Source organism: Artemia franciscana, chromosome 5 (assembly GCF_032884065.1).
Source record: "Artemia franciscana chromosome 5, ASM3288406v1, whole genome shotgun sequence".
Classification (NCBI taxonomy): Eukaryota; Metazoa; Arthropoda; class Branchiopoda; order Anostraca; family Artemiidae; genus Artemia; species Artemia franciscana.
Genome location: NC_088867.1, coordinates 25,274,902 through 25,295,193, shown reverse-complemented (window position 1 = coordinate 25,295,193; position 20,292 = coordinate 25,274,902). Strand labels below are relative to the sequence as shown.

The 20,292-nt window shown below is 35.2% G+C and overlaps 1 protein-coding gene across 4 annotated transcripts in view; it reads left to right on the top strand.

The window, feature by feature from the left end:
* LOC136027155 (ABC transporter G family member 20-like) overlaps positions 1-20,292 on the top strand; it is an 89,238-nt gene that overhangs the window by 28,743 nt on the left and 40,203 nt on the right. For all 4 annotated transcript variants that reach the window (XM_065704139.1, XM_065704138.1, XM_065704137.1 and 1 more), the window contains 6 exons: positions 698-857; positions 3,523-3,677; positions 14,245-14,352; positions 15,642-15,735; positions 17,604-17,729; positions 19,409-19,585. In XM_065704139.1, the coding sequence (XP_065560211.1) occupies positions 698-857; positions 3,523-3,677; positions 14,245-14,352; positions 15,642-15,735; positions 17,604-17,729; positions 19,409-19,585 (820 nt within the window). The remainder of the gene's footprint in view (positions 1-697; positions 858-3,522; positions 3,678-14,244; positions 14,353-15,641; positions 15,736-17,603; positions 17,730-19,408; positions 19,586-20,292) is intronic.

Sequence of the window (20,292 nt, the reverse complement as noted above, 5' to 3'; positions counted from 1 at the left end):
ACGTCAACCTCTAGATAAAATCATTTTCAACGAACCAAAACTTTTTCCCTTTTTTATAAGCTGTACTGATTGGTCCAAATGATACAGTTTAAACACAGATCTTTTTTTCTAAACACAAATGACAACGGGACTTAACCTAGCGCTATTTTGGGGATCCATTGATGCCAAAGCCGTTCACAATAAATTTTGCAAGTGTCCAGAACTGGATCGAGTCAAAACTGGAGTTCAATGGATTTCAATAGACTGGAGTGTCAGAATTTGGCCTTATCCTGAAAGAGAAACCTTAAACTTTATCCAGATAGAGAAAATATTGTAAACAGTAAATAATAGCTCAAGAAGATTTACACAGGAGAAATAAGGAGTGTATGAGATCTGGGATAAAGACGAATACCTGGGATAATTATTGTACAAGCGGATTTCAGTGTTCTTACTATCCGTTGCAAATGGTAAAATCTGATTACTAGCATCAGTTAATATCAGATTTTGGGACTGAATTTCGGTATTAGTAAAATCTCATTCTGAATGAGATCCACAATAAGATCAATGAGATCTTATCTTTTAATGCAGATCCTTGCTATAAAGGTCTGAGTGCTGATTAAATATCTTCAATGGTTTCTACGTTCGGTACAACTCATTAAAGGAACGTTTTCTTCGGCCAAGTATAATTTAAATAAATGAAAAATGGTTCTTTTTTTAGATATGGCCTGCTAGGTGCCAGTGGCTGTGGCAAGACTACACTTCTTAGCTGTATTGTAGGGCGTCGCCGCTTAGATAGTGGTGAGATCCTAGTGTTCGGTGGTGAGCCAGGAACTAAGCAGAGTGGTATTCCAGGCAGAAGAGTTGGGTACATGCCCCAGGTAAGAAACTCATAATAAGTAACTGTACACAACCCCATAGTTCAGAAAAACAGAATTAGGGGAACATTGAATAATAATTCGTGAAATAATGGGTGAGGGGAGAGAGACGTCGCTCAAAATCCTCCTTTTTTCGGAATCATCCTTTAAGCCTTTTTTTCTAATGTCGGCTTCAGTATTGCCTCAAGGAGTTTCCTACTGTTTTCCTAGTAGCAAAACAATCTACTTCCTTAATGTATAAGTAAGACACTCAAAACTAAAAGTATGATCCGTTACTTCATAAAAAAATCGAGGTTGGCCTAAGCTGTGCCTGTAACGGAATTTGCTTATAATAAGGATAAAGGTCCTCCAGAGCCATTGCTGGCGCATAGGGCGTCGAATCGACGTTTCAGTTGCTGGGTGTTTTTTACAGGGACAAGTAGCAAGGTTGTCGCCCAACCTTGCTGCGGCGGGGATCGAACCCTGGGCCCCGTATTGCCAAGCAGAGCACCAATCCACTGTGCTACAACAGGTTAATTTGCTTATAGAGCTCTCTAAATATATTTCATCTTCATCATCATCTCTAATTCTCATTTAAGTTATTTTTTGTATTGGTTTAAAGAATCTTGGAAAAAAGATTGTTGTAGCCTACCCTAAAAGCAATGACAAATAAAATGAACAACTTAAGTCTCTGTCAAATTGTCACATTTCTGAACGAACAGCTTTGAAAAGACATTGCGTAATATTTTGTGAGACGTATTATTTGCCACACCAGTGTTTATTACCTGCCATATTACCAAAAATTGTGTTGCCACGCTCCTTTCTGGCTACTTACAATATTCCTGTTAGGATTTTTTTTTAGATAATGCCATGTTAGCTCATAGCTATCCTCAAGCATGGGCTTGACGGCATTCTGTAACAGAAACTTCCTTTTTTCATCGCTACCTCGGGTGTTTTAAGGTTCATTGAATATTTCCGCATCACAAAGTAGTTTTAGTAATGGAACTGTCTACCTAAGAAGTGCAGGTATATCATGAACTAAATAAATGCTTGCCGAATAAGAATAGATTACAAATGTGCCCGCATAAATTTTGTTTATGGGGAATGAACCTTCAACTGCTTTGAGGAGGAAGGCAAAGGATTGAAACAACTCCTCCTTTTAGAGAGGCTGATTCTTCTTTTCTCTGGGAGGGGAATTTAATCTACTTCGAACATGTTAGTAGCTGAACTTTAGGGATTGTGTAGAAACCATTTAATCTCTCTGCTTGGTGTCCTATCCCCCTAAAAAGTGGTCGGAGGGGATTCTCCCCCCCCAAAGGTTTTTGGTAGGGGTTTCTGTCCCGCACTCACAAATTGTTTTTAGGCTTGAGTCCCCGGATTTTGTGAACTTTTATCCCCTCCCCCTCCCAAGAAAAAAAGAGAACTGAGCTTTGTTCATCTATTGAACCATTATAGGAATTGGAATTTCCGTGATACAACTTCATGAGTCCACCATGATCTTTTACCCTTGCTTAGTCTTTCATTATTGAGTAGGCTCATTAGTAGAAACTAACTTTCGGAAGTTGTGAAGTTCAGGAAAACTAACTTTCGAAGGACTTTTAAATTAAAGCGAATAAAATCTAGTCAGTAGCCTACTTTTGGGTATAATTGTAACAGACGAGCAAAAAGTTCAAGAGAAATTCACCATGATAGGTAGGGAAACTTTACTTTCTGGTAAAAGGTGAGAATAAGCAAACAAAAGAAAATCTGGCATATTTGGTTTGACCAAAGGAAATAATGGATACTTTTGGAAATAGTATCAGCAGTGGTTTCAGGCCTTCAGCTAGTGCTGAAATATCGTAGCCAGTAAATAGATTATAACTTGGCTTCTCACTGAAATATCAGACCGTTTTTCGTCAACCAAATTTATAGATCCTGTCCATGATTTAAACGCGTTTTAAGAGCTTAATTTTTGGCTGTTTTTGGCGATCTTAGGCGTCAGAGAGGTCACCGCGGAGTGTAAAATGATAAATTTGGAAATGAAAGGCAGAACTTGGCAGGTTGAACAGAAACGAAAACGGGTCTGGTGGGTTTCAGTTATGTAAGAGTTACCTAAGATTGTAAAAAAAGGGACTTGATATTCTTCATTACTGAGTAGGGGTGCATGTGCAAGCTTTTTTGGGAAGGGGAGGCAACCTCGAAATAAAAACATTAAGACTTGCTAAATTACAGAAAAAAATATAGGAAAAGTTGTAAATATACCGATGTTTTTTAAGAACAGGAACTGGAAAGATTTGCCTCCCCCCCCTGTCGTACTCCCTGACTGAGCCTTCTACTTAGAATAGTTCTGGTAGTACGCTGACCGTTCTGGCCAGCAGAAAAGTTGGAAACAGTAAACTGTATTATGCTATTCCATTGAAAAGGAGGCTGCTATGGTGAGCAAATCAACGGTCGGGTTTTGGTCTCTGGCCTAGGATCGGGAGTCATGGAAGACATTAATACCTTATGCACCTCAAGGCATGGGAAACCTAATTTTTGTAAGTAAGCCTGGTAGTGAGTGCTACAAGAATTCATATTAGTTTACGATTATTAGTAAATCCTATTGGGAATTCCAACAAATTTCCACAGACAGAAGAAGTGAAAGCCTCAACGTTTTAAAATGAAAAACCTTGCCATAGATTTAGTCAATAAAATATTTTGTCTATTTTAGGAATTGGCATTATATGGTGAATTTACCATCAGTGAAACATTGGAATATTTTGGAAGAATTTACTCTCTACCAAAGGACTTTGTGAAGGTCCAAAAAGAATTTCTAAGAAAACTTCTTGATCTTCCAGATGGTAATCGCTATGTCAAAACTTTAAGGTAAATCTTTGACATGCCTAATAATAAATTTATTAACAATATATAATTGCAACCCTAGCCAACTTTTAGTGGAGGTTAATCATTAAGGTATTAGGAAGGTGCCTTTCTGACCTCTTATGCTACACAATAAAAGCAATAGGCCGAAGGATAAACGCTTTTCAAAGAATGAATTAGGCGAGGAGTTTGGTCATAATCAAACTATATAGGTAGGTAAAGGATACGGCGCTATACTCCTTAAAGTCCGAGTTGGGGATGCTGATCTCCATCTCAAGGTCCTTCTGTCAGGAATTCCAGTGCGGGGATGGGGACCAGCCATCCTGTGTATTCGCACACCCTTCCTGTTTACCTTCCTCAGATTTATCCAGGTACCCCTTTAGAGCTGAATCAAACTATTTGGTTACTTCAGACAACGTAGCAATGTCCTTTGATTTAACTGCCCCTATTGATTTTGTCTCATTTGATGGTCCATGTTGCTGATTTTCACCAATTGTGAATTTAATTTGTTCGGGCTGTTCTCTTAGTCTTGCCGCATTTGATAGTTCAGTTGGTTCCAAAGAATCATATGTAATAATTGCAAATTTTTGTTTTTTGGGTCTTCTTACTGACATTATATAACTGGTTGCGAACCTTTAAGCTTAATCACGTAGCGAGTTGATTTTATCTAACAAAAGAACGAACTAATTTAAAAATTTTCAGCTAGTTTTTAATTTTTAATTAAAAAATGAAATATAATTATTGCTCAGGTACTAAAAATATTTTGCAGTTTATATAATAACTTTAGCAATTAAAAAAAATTTCAACTTTTTTTCATGTCTTAAAAAGACATTGCGTGTACTTATAACAAAAGAAATTTGGTAATGATGTTTTTGGAATATGAAATGAAAATGGTACAATGTCTACTAAGCTTCAAACTTTTGGTTTTCTTTTTTGTAATCCCTTGTTAAAATATATACAAACATTTTTGCAGTTACCAGTTTTTTGTTCTGTAGGCAATTTAATGTCTTTTCATAATGATGTCTTATCAAAAAATATGTGATTATTAAAGCAAGACCAATCTTTAATACCGATTTCCTACTAAGCTTCAAACTTTTGGCTTTCTTTTCTAAAGTTTTTGAATTGTAATCCATTGCTCAAATATACAAACATTTTTGCAACTCCCAGTTTTTTACTTTTTACGCAATTTGATGTCTTTTCATATTGTTTCTTTTCAAAGATATTTTATTATTGAAGCAATGCCAATCTATTTTTTGCCAAAATTAAGGCTCTTAACGAATTTTCTCAAACTTTTGACTTGTCTAAATCGTTTTTTTAGGCCAGAATATATGTCAGGATGCCAATTTTTCCGAAAAAATAGGGAGCTGTTTTCGAGAAAAAATACTCACATACATACACAATTATTGCTCACTTACAAAGATAGTATATATTTATATATAGCTATATTGTTTGGTTTCTTAAACATGCAAATCAGAATCCTCTAAAGACCGCCATATTTCTGAAATTGTATTTGAAGATTTTTTTTACTGCAATTTTTTACTGCAAATTCTAGAAATCACTAGTATACAATTCCAGAATGGTGGAAATTTTTGAAGTCGTTTTTGTTTTTAAAAATATTGTTTCCTTAACTGTGGTAACGGCTTAAAATTGTCTGGTCAGGTTGAACTTTATCTACTTTTTTGTATGACTTAGTATTTTATATACCTTCTTCATTCTTTTTAAGCAACTTGAAACTTAGCCTTTAAGCCTTTATTGTAACGGTTCTGTCTTTCAAAGCAATCGCTCATAGCATTTGTTAATGAAGCAGAAAAATGTCCGCTGTTTTTACGCAAAATACCTGTGAAAAGAAATCGTTAAGTCGTTTTTAATAGATATTCAGTAGTGAGTGAACTAAATAATTCCGAATGATAGCTTTTCATACCGATTTAGTAGTAGACATATTCTATATGAATATTATTCTCGGTGCATGACCAACGGCTGCGCTGAGCGAAAAGAAAGAACTCAAAATGAAAAGAACAAACATACGTTAAAGTCCTGTGGTGGCGCAGTGGATTTGACCTTAGCTTGGTAATACGGGACCCAGAGATCAAATCACGCTGCAGGAATGCACTGCAGGGCCGACGCAGGGACCATAATAGTCAAGAAGCGTCGTTAATTCTTAAATAAATAATAAATAAACATACGTTAAAAGAACCTTAACTTCAATTCCGAAGAACTTTAGCTTCCTTGGTGTGGTGTTGTTAATTTTTATCAATAGAGTTTGAAAATATTCTTAAGTACGAAGCTGTCTGCTTTTCAAATTAGACTACGCAGCTTAAATTCTATTTTAAAAAATATACATATTTTAAGTAAATTAATCTTTATCAAGTATTATAGCGCTGTAAATCTTACCTCGAAGTTTTTTAGGTTTGATATTTCTATCCTCATTATTATACGAAATAGTTTCTAAGCAAAATTGAGCGTTTAACTTTCTCAGCTGATATGTAAGCAATGCCACCACACCCCCTCCCGTCTGAAGTCTAAAAATTTTAAGATATATCCCATAATTCTCTCTATTTTCTATATAATTTGTCTCTGTTGTTTTTTATTTGCCCCCTCCTCTAAATCTTGGCCCTCTCGAAATTGTTAAAATTATTATTAGTTTAAAAAAAGGTTTTTTGTTAGAAGTAAAGAACGAAATCAAAATTAAAACAGACAAAATTATTACTTCACAGCCTATGCAACACAAGTTTATAAAACCAGCTCAAAATAAGTCAACTCATGATATTTCCTTATATTTGTAGTATATCGGGTGAATAGCGCTTAAATATGGTCAGATGTAGTCCCAGTTTATATACGGAACTTACTGATTTAGCTTGTCAAACTATTGGTTCATAATGCCAAATAAAGCCAATCTAAAAAAAAAAAAAAAAAAAAAACCGCAAAGTCGGCAGTCTTGTATATAGTCTAGGGCTATATCTGGCCCCATCTGGGGAGTGTATTCTTGAATACACCGCTTGGTATATTTAGAATAAAATGTGTTTATAGGCACATTAAGTGGTATGCTCATCGAGGGGTATAAATAATTTATTAGTAACTGAACCGGCAACCCGGTATTTCACATCTACAACTACAACCTTATATTTGTATAATGTTGGGTGAATAGGATCAATATGGTCAGATATGGTCCCAGTTTATATACAGAACTTACTGATTTTGCTTATCAAATTGTTGGTTTGTTGGCCAATCTAAAATAAAAAACAACAACAAATTGTTGGCCAATCTAAAATAAAAAACAACAACAAAAATCAGCAGTCGTGTATATAGTCTAGAGCTTTATCTGGCGCCATTTTGGGGGGGGGTGTATTTTTGAATACACCGCTTGGTATATTTAGAATCAGTGTTAAAAGGCACATTGAGTGGTATGCTAATCGAGTGGTATAGATAATTTATTAGTGACTGAACCGGCAATCCGGTATTTCACATCTACAACTACAACGTTATATTTGTATAATGTCGGGTGAATAGCCCTTAAATATGGTCAGATATGGTCCCAGTTGGCACATTGAATGGTATGCTCATCGAGTGGTGTAAACGGAAACCCGGTATTTCACATATAAAATTACAAGAACTGTAAAATGACACTGAAAAGAGATAAACGCAACAAAAACAATAAAGGAAAAAAAAGGACTACGATCTAAATAATAAGCATATTACTATAGAAATCAGCTTTCAACATTGATCAAATCGGACCGTATCGATAAGAAATTGAAACACTTAGAGACAGAGTAAGTTTACAAACACTAAGCAAATACAAATTGAAAGGAAAGAAGGTTAACAACTCATTTAAACAATTTATCAAGACCGAGTGAGAAAAAGAATAATTAGCGCACTAAAAGAAAAAAATTTCAACACCACCACAAGAGCAGAGTGGAGTGTCACTTTTCCCAATTCTATTTAGGAAATAATTAAAGTGGCTGTGACCAGTTATAAATTGGGCTGACATTTTTAAGAGACAAACAGCTAGTGATCTTATCGAGAAAACCGAACATCCACCGATATTTTTTTAATGGTGATGAGCTGGTACTGGGCATCCTCGAATAGACTTATCTTAGTAAATACCAGCAATACTAATTTTATCTTAAAAGCTTTAGAGGCCCATAAACGGGAAGTTTTTTCTTTAATTGTATCATTTATTTTATGTTTATTTATGGCTTTTTTAGATCTAAACCCTCCCAAGAAGTTTTAATTTCCCTTAAATTTTCCCTTGCGACCTAATCCGTATGTATGTGTGGTATTTTTAATATGGAAAGAGGGCGAAAGTTTCCAAGATGAGACATTATAAGCCTTTGATTAAGTCCTTTCGACTGTGGTGGTTCCAATAGTGCGGTATCTAGGTCGATCCTCCGCCAATTTCGTGGGGCTCCCAAGTTTTTTTTTTTTATTCCTATAAATATGCATTCCCAGTAATCTTTTACTGAATAAAAATGTGCTTATTTATACCCTCCCTCTAAATCGTAGATAGCTAGATACTTAGGTTGTATTACAAAAGACAATTATTACTTAAAGTTAGTTATTTATTATATTTGTGTTCCCGAATACCAGATAATAACAAAATTGGTCAATTCTTTTATTACAAGTGCAGAAAGATCCAAAATGTTAGCCACTTTTGCATATTTCGAGCATATGAGAATTTAAATTTGGTGGTGTTAGCCATTTAATGATGATGATAATGACAAAAACTGACCATAATTGGCTTCTGGAACTATGTTTCGATTAGTAATAATTGGCTAAGCGTGGAGCTGGATTTGTATTGTGAAGTTAATTGTATTAGAATGTACTCAACTAGTGGTGCCAATTCATGGATTTTTTTTGGTGGGGGTGGGGGCAAATATATTCTTCAAAATATAGAGATTTGCAAATTTTTCAATTGAAATATAAAAAAAGCTATTTTCAATGAAAACAACAAAAAATAATATTTTTCTAAAAATAAGCGGGGGCAAATCCACGCCCCCCTAGTTGAATCCACTGTACCCAAATCGATCTTGCTGCTAGACTAATGGGTGCGAATCCTCTCAGTTTTTTTAAAGCTGAAATATCTTTAGCAGTATTTCTACTTTACTTATCATATAGGTTAATATAGTATTAAGTTGAGGCATGGGCACATGATTCTGTTTCGAGCGGGCTGCAAAACTAGTGAAAAGAGTAAAAAGTCAGCAAATAATTTTTAAAGTATACGGAAAAATATAAAACTCATGAAGTACGTGCCTGGAAGAGCCTATAAATAAATACTGATATCTTCATTCAATATTTCATTACGTATTTATCATTATTACACAGCAATATATTCTGGACGAAGCTAAACATGTTTGAAGGCGAAGTGTCTATTACCTTTGACGTTGGACCAATTATAACATCTGTTAATCTTAGCCATAAGTATTACGAAAGTTGCTTTTGTATTTTTCCTATAAGATCAAGGATACTTTTTGCTTCCTTCTTCCGGCATAGGGACAAAACTCACGATCCATGAAGGACAATATTCCTCCCTTAAACATTGCAATTTTGGAATATATCACATCTGTACATCCTTTGCAAATTATGGTCAGTGTTTAGTTCGTTACGAGTAACTAATAGTCTCTTTTGTTGTTCATCCATTCATTTATTAACCATAGTTATAGTTGATTTACTAAACTGAAAAATTACCGGTTTTGGTTTCATTCTAAGGTTCATTCCTCTCAAGACCTTTACTCAATGAGGTCAATTCATTAAAGCGGAGGGGGGCATACATACTTTCCTTTTTTCAATGGAAAAGACAAAATATAGGCATTGTTCAGTGAAATAACCCTCAAAAAGGTATTCTTTAAAGTCTAGGGGTAGGTGAGAGAAACCAGAAGGAATATGTCCCTCTGTCTCTTATTTCAATTGACGCCACTGTTTTTATTTTTGTATTAAAATACTGTACCGTATTTTCGCTCCCACTCAAAATATTGGGGTTGGGTTACTATTTTGCAGAATATCAGGAAGCATCAAATTAATCCCATGCAAATAAATTCCCCGTAAATCCAAGAGCACCGGGCATTTCCGGAGAAAATTATTATTTACAAGTAATATTCCACATTTTTGGGCCGTACAGCTGTCCTCTGTCAAAACCTTGTATCTGCAGAAATATTCAATTTAAGCATGAACCTGCCTCAGTGTCGTCACAGCAAGTCCAAAGGTGCAGTCGCAATTCTTCTGTCTCTTATATTTACTAGGTACGGCCTAGCATTTTAAGGGGTAAATCAGATTTCCCTAGTTTTCAACAGCCAAAACCCGGTGGGAAAAATTCTTGAATTACAAAGCCTAGCGTCTAAGTTGAGCAGAAAGCGTCATCACGGGAAGGAAAAGAACCTTTAAAAACTTGTTGATAAAATTGTAGCTTTCTCTATTTCTTCTTGTCGTCTCTCTTGCCGAGAGATATAAAGGCTTCTTGCCATATCTAATAAAAAGTTTTAGGGACTCTTAATTTTATCGCTTTTGTCTCAAAGAACCTTTCCAGATTTCATACGCAGAACAAAAAACTAATAATTTATTGTTTTCAATAAGAAAAAATATCTAGAAAAACACAAATATTTAAGAATCTCTGATGGTAATGGTGAAATTTCATTTTTGAACTAACCCCTCCAAAAGTCATTTTTGAAAACGAATTGGAGGGCAACTACCCCCTTGAGGTTTTGACCATCATGTGTATTACTTTTGAAGTATAACAATATAAAAAAAGACGGGATCTCAGCATCATTTTCATCTCTCCAAAAATGAAAAAAATAATTATTTGCCGTTTTTTCAAAAACTTGGAAAATGCGGATACTAAGTCTTGGTAGAAGACAACCAAGTTTCTAGAAGTTAATCGAGAGGAATTTATATGTCAAAAATTTTCTAAGCCTAACATTGCAAGCGTTCAAAGACTTGCTTGTGCACATTTAATTTGGGCTGAGCCATAAAGGAAAAAAAATTGGTTCAATTTAAATACCTGTTTCCCAATTGATTATAGTAACTTCTTCCTGCCAGTAGTACTAAAAAACATGAACAACACAAACTTAGCTGTGTGAAGGTAGAGGATGTGTTGACCGAATTTTCAATCTTAGGTAAATACTTGAGAAGTGCCTTAGTTGTCAAACACCTTTGGTCCTCAGTCTTATAGATTATGAGCGAGCGTTTGATTTTGTTGATAGAAGAGCTTTAGCAAAGGTCTTATCCTTGTATGGTATACCAGACAAATACATTAAAGTGATTATTGCTATGTACGAGAATAACATTGCTGCAGTTAAGGTAGGAGATGAGGTTAGCAGCTGGTTTTGTATTAAATCAGGAGTTAAGCAGGTTTGTGTGCTATCCCCTTTTATATGAATCATTTTGATGGACTTTGTCTTAAGGAGCACAGGAAAGACAATGGGAGACCACAGAACAGAATGGGGAGGGAAAAACTCTCCTGGACTTAGAAAATGCTGATGATTTAAGTATCCTAGATGAAAGTGTGAGCAAAATGAATGAGCTTTTAGGGGGTTTTGCGAGTTCAGAGTGCTAGAATAGGTTTGAAAATTAATGTTAAGAAGACTAAGTCACTTTTGCTAGGAATAAGTGAATATGAAAAGGTGACGTTGGGTAACGGAAAGATTGATTAGGGGGGCAGCTTTGCTTACCTTGGTGGCATTATTAGTAAAGACGGTGGGAGCAGTGAAGATTTTAGCAGAATAGCCAAGGCTCTGGCTGTTTTTTTCACAGATAAAAAAAGTTTGGAAGAATAGGAAGATAAGTCTGCAAGATAAGATTAGAATAATGGAAGCTACAGTGATGACAGTGATCAAATATGGCTCTGAAGCATGGGCACTCCGAAAAGCGAATGAAAATTTACTAGATTTTTTTTTCCAGAGGAATTGCCTACGGATTGTTCTGGGTACCCAGCTGACTGACCATATTTCAAATTGTAGGCTGTGCGAAAAATGTGGTTCGATCCTGCCTTATAGGACTATAATTAAAGAAAGGTTGAGATGGCTAGGGCACGTTCTGCGGATGAAGGATGACGGATTGCCGAAGATTGTCCTTTTCGGCCTACTTTCTAGGGCTAAAGGAAAAGGAGGTCGTCCTCGTCTGAGGTGGGAGAATGCCATAAAGAACGGTTTAAAGGAAATTAGAACTTCCTGTTAGGGTATTAAGAGGGAGGCTTGGAATAGATTGGAATGGGGGATGAGCGTGTGTAGCTGTGTTGTCCTCAGGCTGCTTGGTGCTGCGGTGGCTTGTTAGTAGCAGTAGTTAGTAATTAATTCCTTAAATTAGGTAATATAAAGTTTTATATTTTTGTTACCTGGGCAAAGACATTCACACATAAGCAAATCACTGTAAGTGTTTAACTTACGTATCTATTCGTGTATCGAATATCTAACAAATAATTAGAAGATGTATTTATATACCCCCTTCCCTCTGGATATTTAGCTCATATGACGGTAAAGGAGGAACAGCGAATGTATCAATGTTAGATTTTATATCATTACCCTCTTTGCATTGTGACTGCAGTGCATTAGATTACGGTACTGATTGGGAAATGGCAAAAAATGAAAAATAGACTCTGACCCAAATCGTCAGTGTTCTGACGCTGATGTTTATGACGAATTTGTGCTTGTGATACTTACACATTTCAATGAGAAACATTTGCAGAATTCTTTTAGAGGGGCGGGGATATACCTTCAAAGAAGTGCAAAAATAGGCAAATTATACGGAAAATGTAAGAAACAAAAATGGAAGCAAAATTTCAGGGTGGGGAGCTCTACGGCTCAAAATACCCCTACTCCCTTTGTATCTCCGGTCTGAAGAGTGTTATTTGATCGTGAAAGCAAGATTCACGATTATTTCCTGAAAAACCGTCCTGCTGATCGTGGGAAGTAATATATTTATAAATTCATGTATACGTTTAGATTAGGAAGTTAGTATTACACTTGCGTAATCTAGTTGTCATTAGTACCATTCATTACTTTTTAATGTTCCATTGTTCTACTCCTAATTTAAACGTTATAATTCTTTTATTGTCGTAGTGCGATTTTTCGAGCTGAAAATGTAAAGTTGTTTTTTTGTTTTGTTTATTATAAGAGTATCATGTCCTGATTATCTTAGTAAGCAAAAACTTACTGATTGAATCCAAATCTCACGACTTAACCTACTTTAAATTTGATAAGTCAAATCGTGTCAAGGTTTGATAAGCAATTAGTGATATTTTTATCTAAAAATTCACTGAAGAATTTTTTCACTCACATTTTTACTCGAGAATTCCTGTCCTAACTCCTGTCCATGAGGAGTCCTGTGCCTTAACACCATACTTAGTGCTCAATACGTCTTGTTTAATTGTTTAAAACATGAGGCTTATTAGTGTGAATTTATTCAAGCTGGTGCTTAGCAGCTCTTTTGCTACTGTGATATAGACGAAGTTTTAAAAAATCTGAGAAATTAAAAAAAGGAAATTTTTTGGAAAATTCAGAAGCAGAGCTCATTTAAGAATTCAGAGTTTTTCCAAAAATGTAGTAAAAAAAGTGAGGAGATTTAATCTCCTTTTAACTTTTTGAAAATCTGAGTCGAAATCAGGTGTAGTTGCAGTCTGAACCTTCAACGGGCTGAAAAATTATACCGTTCAGGAGATCTGAATATTCCTATGATATGTTCTTAAATCCAGTTATCAATATTCACAATTTTCTAACAACACGATTATGATGGGAGGTGCTCAGATATTTACAGGGAAATACCCTTATCCATATATTAAACGCTTGTTGTGGTTTATAAGACAATATTTCCGAGGCATTTTGTAAACGCCTCCCCTTTTTTTTCCGAAAGTGAGTTAAGCATTGATGGTTTGACAGAGCTTGAAGATAGCTGCCAATTGATCTATTCAAAATGCACTTATTTTTGATTAAGTACCCTGATTTTCCTCGAAAATAAGGCAAATTTTCTCAGGTTCTTAACTTTTGATGGGTAAGATTGAACTTGATGAAACTTATGTATTTTAAATCGGCATAAAAATCGGATTCTTTTGATGTATCTATTGGTATCAAATTCTGTTCTTTAGAGTTTCGGTTACTATTGGGCCGGGTCGTTCCTTACTTACAGTTCGTTACCGCGAACTGTTGATTATCACCGGGTTATAAATTGTTCCAAAAGGGCGTAAAAAGAGCGTAAGTACCTTACATTCTAAATCATGAACAATTTAGTAATCTGGACATTTCCAGCAAATTCCGATCGAAAACTTAACTAGGAATCAGTCTTTAAACTTCTAAATTTTTAAATTCTGATTTGCGAAAAATATTTTTTTAATGTGCGTTTTTATTTTCGTTTTGCTCTCCTGTAAAATTAGGAAATGGGGACTTAGGCCCTTTATGCAAAACGCCATCGATTTATTATTGCTAGGTCTTTAGACAGAATATAAGCCTACTTTTTCCAATGCATAAATATTTTATAGTATTCATGCTGTGACTTTTTCCATCCATCTAGTTTTGAGACCGACCTAACCCCTTCATTTTCAGGAAGTTCCTCGCACATCTATCTTTCAATCAAACTATTTTTTTATTCATTTCAGTGGCGGTCAACAAAGGCGTGTTAGCTTTGCTGTGGCTTTATTCCATGAACCGGAGCTTTTGATTTTGGATGAACCCACTGTTGGAGTAGATCCACTTCTTCGTCAAAGGTATTTATAACCATGCTATTTATCCCATCCCTTTACCCGAGGAAAAAAAAGAAGAGGTTATAAATGTGTATTTTGAAAACCTGTTGCTATAAATATTTTGTGAAGGCGTGACTGGTTGCAAATGAAGACTAAAGACGTGCAAAGGAAATACAAAGCAATATCATTAATAAGGCTCATGATGATTTTGTATTAAAATATATTTTAGGTTTGGTACAAAAAAAGGAGCTTTGCAACTATTCCTTACTATGTTCACAGTAGTAGCACTTGTAATTTTGCTTCCCCCCCCTCTGACATCCATTTACGTCACTGTTTTGCTATGAAGCTTTTATTGTACAGAAAAGATGTAACTTTAAACAAAAATTAATTTATAAACGTGATTGTTCACATTCAATAACAATGTATGCTCTATTTGTAACATCTTTGATGTCATTACATAACACCCTGGTTTGTTATGAAATCCATAGGCCTATTTTAATGGTGCCCCACAAGGAGATGAATACGGGGTGTGCATATTGTTGGTTTAAATAACTGTTTTTGGGTCTTTCAGAACCCATTCTGAACCATGCTATTTTGGGGCGTTCTAATCCTGAATTCGTTTCCATTACGCCTGGGATCTGTAGATGACCTGTAAACGACCTGAAGTTTCGCTGGGTTGAATTCAGAGGAATTTTGTCGAGCCCGCTTAGAACACGTTTTAAATCTGGCGCCTGAAACGAGACTCAGACTGTAAAGAACTGGCAAGCTTTGCCAAAAATAAACTGAATTATAATTTTTTATTGGTAAAAAAGGAAAGGAAGCAGCTACCAAGTTCCCCCACTTCTCAGTGGCCTCCCAATGAAATTTCAAGAGCTAATAAAAGATTATGCTGAAGGAAACTTTACCAGAGACTGATAGGCGTGTCCCTCCTCATGTGGGAGCCACTAAACGCCTATCTTTAGTTAAGTTTTTACAATCAGACTTAGATTTGTTTATAATTATCCACCTTAATAGTTAATGTCGCACCAGGTCATTCACTACTTTTTCAAATAAATTGGTAGGTATTGAAGATAAGATATTTAAAATATTTATACCATATTTAAAGTAGAGAATCACTGTCAGTACAACGATCTTGGATTAAAAGAAAAGTTATTTAAGTTTATTTTAATTTGAATTAAGTTGGTAGATGGATTCTTATTTTTTCTCAGAATTCAGCTGTTCACTTCGCATTTGCTTCATCCTCTCTGTTCAGCTGAAGTAATATGATACTTATATAAAAGGTAAAAATATTGATAAAGAATTATCTGTTTCAGCATATGGGATCATTTGGTTTCATTAGTAAGAGAACAGCACAAAACGGTTATTATTACAACTCACTACATTGAAGAGGCTAGGCAAGCAAATACAGTAAGTATCTGAGACTTGTTATAAATTTTATGAAATGATGCCTGATAACTCAAGTAGTTAGAATTCACGATAAACTGGCTGTACTTCAAATCTTTTAATGGTGGGCACACTAGCGAATTTGCTTTAAACCATTGTTTTGCCTTTTTTATAAAGTATATTCCAAATGCGAACCACCATGGTTTTGGTTAGCAGATTCTTTCTATTTGAAATAAAAGCTTATAACTGTCAAACTTTTCAGTCTATTTTTTTTTTCAAGTAAATTTGGCTGGGCAAAAGAAATTTAAGTTTACTACTCTATTTCACTGGTCTAAGGACTTTTGAGAAGGAAGATGGCTGAAAAATATGTCATTAATGTTATGAATTCCGTATGCTGTGTTCCTAAAGTTCAAAAATTTCGTTCTTAGACTAAATCAGTATAATCTGTCATGTCAGATATTTAATGAGTAAGGTGGGGGAGGGAGGGGGTATTAAACATGCACAGACAAGGCAGTCAGTGTGAAAATGTGGGAAATTAACGGATAAATTGTAAAATTTAAGATTTGTTTTGGAAGGAGGGCCTGAAACATCGTCCTCTGTGTATACACCTCTTTGATTTGGTGATAGTTGATTCTCATGGTGCTTTCTCAAAGAAGACCTAAGCCCAAATATAGATAAATGATTTATGAACTTGAAAGCATCATGGGACACCCCCCAAACACACTAAATTACAATTGATACACTAATTAAATACACTAAAAACTATTGATGTTTCGCAAATAAGCGTTTTGGAAAACGATTACTGTGGAACTCCTTTAATATTAACTATAAAAATATGAGAGCTTACATGCAAATGAAATTAGCAACTATTAATTATTTTCGATTGTACAATTGGAAACCAGTTAGATATAAACTGGCCTTCGACTTGGGTCATTTACCATTTGGTCGGCTGAAAGTCTAAAACCTTGGAAATATGCCATGTTCAATTTCCATAATTTCAGTTTTTAGAATGCTACCTATTGCATTATAAAGCATGTTGGTCTTTTCTGGTGAATTTCAACAGAATTTTTCTAGCTCGGTTCTCTTTCCTGATGAGAATCTATTAAAATGGAAAAAAGCAAAGCAAAAATATAACATAGTGCAAGGACTATTGTGCAATTATAATTGAAATCTAGAGTTCAAGAATGTACAAAAGTGGTTCAGATCAAGGGTTTTTAACCTGATGATGACTGTACATCCCCAATATGCATCCAAAATGATTCCATACACCTGTAACTTGACTCTTGTAATGATCATCACCGAACTCAATTAATTGCTTTCCAAATATGACTAGCTTCTTATGTAGGACATGGCTAGCAGATTTATAGCATGAATTCAAATGCTAGTATCTAGGGAGTGTATCCCTTACCCCCCCCCCATGTACTAGACTGTTTTTATGGTATGGCTTCGATTCGATAAACTTGAATTCATCTCAGAGCCACAATCTACTGCCGAGCAATTTATTTTAAGGAGAGAATAGGATATCAAACTGAAAGAAACATTAAAACAACTTCATTATAAGCGAATGTAGTAAATTCGGAGGAAATTTTAATAGTTTTGAGACTTCAAAGGGACAGGGGACTAGGCACAAATTCCTCGCTCCATATATGTAACTGAAATGCAGGTCAGTTTATTCTGCTACTGTGATTGCATAACGCAGATAGAGCTATATTTGCTCTTCCGATATCTCTATTTTTAAAATATTTTTGGGAACCCTAAACCGAAAAGCATACATACCACTGGATAAGAACTCTTGGCTCAATTATAACCTGCGACTAAGCTTATCTATTAATCAAAATAGGCTAAACTAGAACCCAAAATACTCGATCTGTCAAATGCCACTTGTATTTCAGATTGGTATGATGAGAAGTGGTCGTCTACTTGCTGAAGAATCTCCTCAGACTCTTTTGAGTATTTATAACTTACCATCCCTTGAAGATGTGTTTTTGAGACTCTGTATGGTAGATGTCTCCTCTAAGGTAAGAATAAGCTACTATTTTCTTTTTTGAATAATTTTTACTATATCCCCAAGTGAGGTCAGTTTCCCAAGTGAGTTTTTAATTAATGGAGTCGTCACGATCACAGTGTCAAATTCCAATGTTATAATTACACAACTTTTTGGCATTACGTCGCCTGAGAAGTGTTGCCGTGCTGTGCTTTGATGAATACAGTGCGCAACTGTTTCGAAAAGCAACACCCAAATGGCATCTGGCAATGCTGCGCCTGAGTTCCATGTATTTATGAACTCTTCCTCTATCCCATCCTGTTTGAAGCTTCTATACCACTTCCTCTAAAATCTCGGTAATTCAAGCAATTTTGTATCATGTTTTTCCACCTAATCTGGATGTCATCTTTGTCGTTTATATAGTGGACAAATTAGTCCATACTCATGAAAAATATCAAGCGAGATGCCTGAAGATATCCTTTTTCTAAGAGATAACAGTTTTTAAGCAGGAATGATCATAATAAATGATTAAACTATTATTTCATTAGTATGACTAACACATGCTATGCCATTAATTCAATTATTGTGCATACTGCATTATTATAGATATTAATTCAATTTTTTTGCATACTATATTTTAAAGCAGACAAAGATGAAAACGAAAATTCAGTTAACCAGTCTATAACTTCAGTTTATCTCAACATCAGTTTATAACAGGGACATACACAGACATTTATTTTGAGAAGGTCAATAATAAAAAGAAGTTGATAATCCGTACAACAAGTGCCCAGAAATTCATGAAAATCTGGGATTCTCAGGCTCGAGCCACTCCCGCTTTCTGCGTATATGCCTGGTTTAAAATGATGTTAATTTAACATAAGGCTTCCCAAATCTTTCTACTCTTTACCTAAATAGCCATGTGGTTACAATGGTGCGGTGTTACGCAAAACTAGTTTTTGCGATATCCAGGAAAGTTCAGTCGACACACCCTTTTCCTTCCACTATTGGCACAGGTTGGGGGGGGGGGAATAAAAACATTTTTATTCCGAAATGTTTTTAGTTGTACAAAAGCATCTTTCTTAAGATGACAGCAGAAAAACAACATAACTGAATTCAGTGGCAAATCAATAATAATTACTGGCAACCCTGAAACACTGACCAACCGCCCCGCGACATGCTTCAGTGGAAGTTGGATAATTTCCTCCATATTTCAATCATTAAGTATACATATGACAAATTATCTGCTATGTTTGTATAAAAGATAAAACCGCAAACTATTACAATTGTTGGTATGACTTGTAGAAACTACATTATTTTTTTTTAAACTGTTAGATAACCTTAATATTTTGTCATGGATGTGTGGCAAAAGTGTGTCATGTCCATGGTTTGTCTTTGACGATAAGACATGAAAGATAACTGTCAGATGTTTTTGTCCGTAAAAAGACAAATATTCGAATTTGTATTCCATTTAGGAATTAATTCTCGTTCGTGCTGAGTAAGGGGGCTGACTGTTTTTCTTTTATTTGGGTCACAAACAAATTTGCATAGATGTACAAAGTTCAAAATCGTTTGTTAAGCTAAGTGGTCAGTTTTTTCCAACTATGCTTGATGAGAATATGAATTGGCAACTTAAGTACCTAAAGAAAAAATTGGTATTTTTCATTTTTTGATGAAAATTAATATTTTTATTTATTAATTAATCACCATTTTCAGAACAACGCAGCAACAATAAGCGTTATCACAGACGGGGTTGACAACCCTGCTTTTGCTGGTTTGCGCTCAGTTAGTTTTAGAACAAGCAAAAATGCGGATGGCCAAGAAGAAGAAGATAGCCAAAAAAATATGAAGCACTTAATAAAGTACAAACAATCACTTTCTGGAATGAATGTGGTAAGTATTTAAATGATTTCGAATGCACATTTTAATAAAGACAAGCTAGTTTTTGATCCTAAAATGCGTACAAGATTTATTTTACTTCGTAGGCAGAGATGTATACACGCTTTTTTCTCTGGGGGGGGTGTATTTTTTGTGGGAAGGGGGCTTACAAAATGAAACACGACAAAACGTATCAAAAGGTTTGTTTATGTGCATTTCTGTTTCTTTTTTAAAAAGTCGGACAAACATTTCGGGGGGAAGGGAGTCAACCCCGGTAGTCCCCCCTGGCTATAGCCTTGTCCGTAGGGTATTTGGATATGAATTTGTCGGAAAACACTTCTATCGTTCGCTTTGAGACTTATACCAAACATCAAAAACGAAGAAGTGTCATATTCAAAGAAGTATAAAATCAAATTTTGATAAAGAGTTGACCGTGGCAATTCTTAAGATGTTATGGGATATTTCTTGTGAAACGGAGATTTTACCTACCTCTTAAAATTATTTTATCAAATCGTTTGGTCTAATATGTATGTCAGTCTCTTTTTTTGGCTGTTGAGATGTTAAAGCTTGACTCGAAGGACTTAAACAACCCCTAATTGTTTAAACAACTGGTAAATTACTAACTAGCAAAATCTGAAAATGATTTTCAGGTTTTTCACTGCTAATACTACTACTAACAACCCACTGCAGCATGAAGCAATCTGAGGCCAACACAGCTGCGC